Source organism: Siniperca chuatsi, linkage group LG12 (assembly GCF_020085105.1).
Source record: "Siniperca chuatsi isolate FFG_IHB_CAS linkage group LG12, ASM2008510v1, whole genome shotgun sequence".
In the NCBI taxonomy this organism is placed as follows: domain Eukaryota; kingdom Metazoa; phylum Chordata; class Actinopteri; order Centrarchiformes; family Sinipercidae; genus Siniperca; species Siniperca chuatsi.
The window spans coordinates 14,963,199-14,968,791 of record NC_058053.1 but is presented as its reverse complement, the minus strand read 5'-3'; the positions used below and the strand labels follow the sequence as shown (position 1 = coordinate 14,968,791).

General features: G+C 40.5%; 1 protein-coding gene across 2 annotated transcripts; it reads right to left on the bottom strand.

The window, feature by feature from the left end:
- Window positions 1-636: 636 nt before the first annotated feature.
- On the bottom strand, window positions 637-4,790 carry cdca7a (cell division cycle associated 7a). 2 transcript variants are annotated; one of them, XM_044216777.1, is made up of 10 exons: window positions 4,634-4,790; window positions 3,811-3,951; window positions 3,597-3,719; window positions 3,300-3,497; window positions 3,110-3,187; window positions 2,806-3,018; window positions 2,577-2,705; window positions 2,327-2,476; window positions 2,099-2,235; window positions 637-1,991 (listed from the first exon to the last, which is right to left on the bottom strand). In XM_044216777.1, the coding sequence occupies exons 1-10, from the start codon at window positions 4,703-4,705 to the stop codon at window positions 1,958-1,960; spliced, it is 1,275 nt and encodes a 424-aa protein (XP_044072712.1). In that variant the 5' UTR covers window positions 4,706-4,790; the 3' UTR covers window positions 637-1,957. The 2 variants fall into 2 exon arrangements, with proteins under 2 accessions (XP_044072712.1, XP_044072713.1); XM_044216778.1 differs by having other exon boundaries at window positions 2,827-3,018.
- Window positions 4,791-5,593: the final 803 nt, after the last annotated feature.

Genomic DNA, 5,593 nt, shown 5'->3' with positions numbered 1-5,593 from the left:
GACTGATCAGTTGTTTGAGTCTTTTATCATGCAAAAATGCCATTCACTCATTTCCATCTTCTCAAATGTGAGGCTTTTATGCATTTGTCTGGATTAGAGCATTTTAAATTGAATACTTTGGACTTTGGACAGTTGGTCAGCTGTCACATTGTCCTCTGTAAAATTGTAATGGTTGTTTTATTTCAATATTTTAATATTATATAAGAGAATGAATGAAAGCAATTATTTGCAGCATCAAAATTGTGCAAGAGCAGTGTACATACTAGATGCTTTCCTTAAACTTGAAATGATCAGTTAATCAAATATATTTGTGTAGTGCCTTTAATGCAGCTTAGTGCTGCTGTAAACTGTGATTATCTGACCCGTTCAAGCTTGTGCAGGCAGCTCAGTGACGCCCCGTCCAAGGATAGTGTCAACTTTTTAGCCAGAAAACATTAGTCAGTTTTACTATAAACACTGACTGTAGCTAGCCAACAGTGATGGAAACGTTAATAAACTTCCAGCCTTCACGCTCCTTAAGATCTTCAATCACCACTAGCATTCAGGATTTCTCTTCCATGTTTCAATAACAGTAATTACAGCTGCCACTGTTCTGGATACTGATGGTCAAGTCAAAGGAAACTGATAACACGATTCTGCAGTGATTAACTCTTTAATGAAAATATACAGTTAACCCAGTGAGCACAGAGCAAGCAACACCATAACAGATATTCCCATTAACAGGTCAGCACTACTCTTCCTGTTAGGAGTGCAGTACCTGATAAATACAAGCAGCGGCAAGATAACCTCCACCTGCCATTACATTAAAGTAGAAATCTCAACCGTTGATTATTTTGAAACAGAATCATATAATCAGAGAATGTCCTGGTGCAGGTCGAATGAAGTACATTTTAAAGATGAACGACACAAAGGTTAATTCCATGTCATTTCGTGTAGAGTATTACACTTCTGAACAGAAAATGCAGGCCATAACTCTATTGCCACTTCAGTGGCACCTTCAACCATTCCTACTTAACAGTGTAAGGCAGAAAATGAGCCAAAGAGACTGGAGCAGAGCGAGAATGTGCTTTAACAGGATAAAATGATTTACAGGTATGAGATTCCCATTAGTGTGCTAATTGTTTCCACACCATTAGTGACAGTTATCTAATGAAGGATATTTAACCAGGCGCTGTAGTATATCACACAGTTCCTCTCGGCTTAGAAGTGAGAGGCAGTGGACCCCAGTCTATGCCCTTTCCACCTGCACCACCTCAGTAGCATGCAGATCATTGGGTCATTTCTACGGGACAACCCAACTAAAGCAAACTGTTTGGGTTTTTTTTACAGTTACTTTCAGCAGATTTACAAAAGGCTACACAGCTTGTTATAAAACACAAGCATAAATTTACAACTAGAAAAAAAAGGCACAAAAATGGATCCCTTGGAGGCCAATTAATGTCCAAGTGGGCTGTGTAAAATCTATACATTTAAAACAATGTAAAATAGAGTAGATCATCTAAACAAGCCTGAATTTTTTGCAGCAGGTAGGATGATTCAGCTAAAAAAAATTACATGCTACGGGGATATGTACATCAATCATCTTAAAATATTTAAGATCTCGGAGGGCAGTCAAAAATTTAAGGTTGAGATGTTTTCCTAAAATTTGTTTTGCTCCACCTTAACTTTACAATCAACCAGTCTTAATGTAAGGGCTCAGCTCTTGAGAACAGGCAGGAAAATATGTGGGAAAACAAAAACAATGCAAGCTTTAGGCTGGAGAGAACTGGCTGCGTGTGCCTCCTCCAGATGTCAGTCAATGCTCAAAACGTATGTGAAATTTCACAAACAGGAACAATAATAAGCATTGTGTTATAATGCTTGAAACACTATGAACAATAGTTGGACTGTGTGTATGTAAACAAAATGGTCAGAGAGCATGTCAGTCAGGTCCAGGATCAGCTCCTTCCTCCGTACTTCACTTGCTACTCTCTTCCAGCTCCTTTTTCAAGCTGCAGTGAAGATAAGAGAACCTCAGTGTTAAAAACAGACATTTAAATGTAAAAAAATAAAAAAAATAAAGAATACAGTGTTCAAATTATTCAAATGTTCTAGTCACCTTTTCAGGTAGGCGTGCACATTGTCAAAGCCATGATATTTAGCCAGGTAAACCAACACTCCAGTAGCACAGCGACCGTCTCGGGCCCGACAGAAGCTGCAGTTACAGATACCTCTGCATGGCGGGCACTGCCACTCCTACCAGGGACAATGAGAATGAAATCAGTCAGACCTGCCGAACACACACATGATCAGATGTGAATACAATCTTTTGTGTTTAGGTACTCACCGGGTTCAGCAGAGCGTCGCAGACCTCCTCTCCGTAGCGGTTACGGAGACAGGGGCCGCAGAACTGACCCCTCACCCCCACACACTCTGGATTACGGCAGTTGGTTTTGGTGTCGATTGTCTTCTGGCGGCACTGGTGGCAAGTGGATCCCTGAAAATAAAGAGACATTTTTTTAACTTCAGCCAAAGAGCTTGACAAACAAAGGCAGCTGCTCCAATCTTTTCAGCATTATAGTGAACGTGGGACGTACAGTGGAGCTGTTGTAGACTTTCTCCCGCACGTTGTGGCAGATTCTCTGCAGCTCTGCCTCTGTGATGTCCTCCACAGGCCGCACTACATGAGGGATGGCCTTGGAACCATTGAAGGAACGGCGACGGGGCTGCGCATGAAATAAATGTAGTTAATCAGAATGTGATTAATGCCTATACTGTATATATTAGGAGAATTTGATGCAACGTAAAAGGTGACAAGACACGCACACTATTTGTGATGTGACTTACTGGCTCATCATCTTCCTCATAGTAGCGGCTTTTGCGGACCAGGCTGAACTTGTCCTCGGGCTCCTCCTCTGGAGCTGGGCTGGGGGGTCCGTCCACCAGTGTGCGGGACCGTGTGTGGGGTCGGGACAAACGCTCTGGGTTTCTCCTACGAGCTCCTGGAGCTCCCATGGACCGCCGAGGTGCCTGTCGAGGCTGAAGAAGTTCAAATAGTACCAGTTAATACAGAGCACTGATAAAAGCACCATGTGGACAGATTCAAATATTTATCTTCAGGTTAACTTACCGTAGTGGATGCCGACATTGACATCCGTCTTGGAAAGAGTCCAGGTACTTTGTTCAGCTCTGCCATGAGTTTCGCAAGCTGAAGACAGATAAATTATGAATGAGATACGGCACAATGAAAATGGAGGCCGTTCTGGCCAAAGTTCAGTTCATACTACCAAATAATGTGAAACAAGCACAGCAAATTGTACCATTTCTTTGTTCTCCTTAATATTCAGGGCTCTCTTGTCCATGACGTTCTCCTCTTCCTCATCGGAGTCCTGTACTTCAGTTTTATGGAGTGGTTCGGATGCAGGCCTCTTCCTGCCCGTCTTCTTGGTAGGGAATGTCATGGCAACCTTCAGGACGTTGGACCTGCGGCCACGTCTCAGAGGTTCAGAGTCCACTTTCTGAAAGAAAATACAATTTCTGATCAGAAAAAAAACTTTGTGGTGTCTGATGAAGTTCTGAAATATGCTGCAATTGTAGAAACTCTCTTAAAAACTTACCATGGCCTTCATCTGACTGTTGATCACATTCTCCCCAAACCTGACGCATGTATCCTCCTCTGATGTAGCCTCAAACACCTTTGGTTTCTCTGCCATCCTCCTCGTCTGTCTTAAGCTGCCTCTCTGAACACAGACACAATCTTTAGTTGCAGATGGTGCTGCAGAGACCCTACACATTCACCTCGACTTGATAGGAATAGTATTTTATCGTTACCGTATTTGCAAAGCCTCCATCAGAGCCAAAGCTATCACAGCTGTCATCGGAGGAAGAAGAGGAAGTCTCCATGGGAACCAGTGGGATGCTGCGGAAGCTCCTCAAACTCATCCTGGTAGATGGAGGCTGAGCCGCCAGTTTCTATAAATAACAGATAAGTTTATGAAACATGAGAGGCTTTTTATAACCAGCTACAAAAGTGCACAGGAAGGTTTCTGCATCTATACTTAAGACTTAAACTACATTTTTAGTTTAAGATGTACAGTTTCATGTAGGAACAGCTCACAACAAATCTGTGGATTATCTTGAGTAACCGGGTCATGATTTCTGGAAGGAGACATTGTTGTTGAGTTTTTCAAAGTAATTTTTTGGCGCTTTGAGCACCACAAGCCAAGTGCCATATAGTGCCGTTATATAAAAAAAATGCAGACATCTCTACTGCCGATATCTCCAAAACTTGGCAACTAACACCAAAACAATCTAGATGGATAAATAGCACTACAGGTAGGAGAAATATGTATTTTTGATTTTGGGGTGAACTGTCCCTTTAAAGTTAACAAAAGCGGGTGGTGTAACATCAAAAACTAATTAAATCATTCTTTATTAATTTGTTACAAAATGATAGCTTATCATGCTAAATTGTGTACGTTAGTAAACTTTGAAACGTTGAATTAACGTTAGGTAACCATTAGAGGAAACGTAGGATTTAAATGTTAACGTTACTGTTACAATGTGGTCATAACAGGATGTTTTATTATCAAGCAGAAGAAGAAAAACACTATTACTGTTAATAGATTAGATTTTTTTAAATGCATTTTCTTACCTTGGAGCGGGTGGCTGGCATTTTACTTTTAATTATCGCCCTAGATAAACAGATAAACAGACAGACACACATACACACACACACACCGCAGCAGTGAACAATGAATGCAGGTCCTACAACTGCACGCAGCCCACATTCTGTTCATTTCCCGCGCCACCGGAAGGTCCTGAAAGCTGCATAAAATGTAGTCAGGTAGTTTAACAAAATAATAAACTTTCTGTAGAAATCTGGAGGGCAAATTCATAACCGAAACAAGTCATCAACATTTTAAAATGTGTTCAATATTTCCTTGAATAATCAAACTTCACAAACTAATTATTTTTTGAGGCATTTTGGGAACGAGAGCGGTGTGTCTTCCATGTACTTTGCCGTGGCGGGAATTTTTTACTTGTGGATTTGCATGGAAGGCGGGTAAATTGTTGAGCTCCTTCCAACTTTGTAACTATTAAACAGGTCAAATTTCAAAAGGTCATTTTGAGTTATAGCAGATAAGCTATAGTAATGAAATATATGAAATTTCATATTATTCCATTCAGACTTTTTCAGTTTTTGGTTACACTTTATGTGTGTTACAGTTGATAAAGGCATTAAAGGAAAATTTATTGGCAACTGGAGATAAGAAGATATGGAAATTTCATTTACTAAAGCTGAATAAAAGGGAATAATAAAAGGTATCACTAAAGACTGGCTACATAAATGAGATAAGACATCTTTATGTAAACAGGAAGTGGTTATGATTGGAGCATCAAAGAGGAGAACACAATAACAAGGCTGGGGTGAGGCACACCAGACCAAATAAAACTTTGGACTCCTGGGTTTATGTAACCATTCTCAAATAATGGAATCAGTATCATCCTGTTAAATTTCTGTGCCAAAAATACTCTGCAGAAAGAAACACACTAAAGAGGCAGCTCAGAAAGTTAGGATTTGAAGAAACGAGTCTGAACATTTTATCCAATC

Bases quoted from the DNA above. Each gene is read 5' to 3' on its own strand.
- cdca7a (XM_044216777.1), bottom strand. From the start codon at position 4,705: ATGTGTGTCTGTCTGTTTATCTGTTTATCTAGGGCGATAATTAAAAGT. The intron at 3,952-4,633 runs GTAAGAAAATGC...TGTTATTTATAG, and splicing joins TGCCAGCCACCCGCTCCAAG to AAACTGGCGGCTCAGCCTCC. The intron at 2,477-2,576 runs GTACGTCCCACG...CTTTATTTTCAG, and splicing joins AAGTCTACAACAGCTCCACT to GGATCCACTTGCCACCAGTG.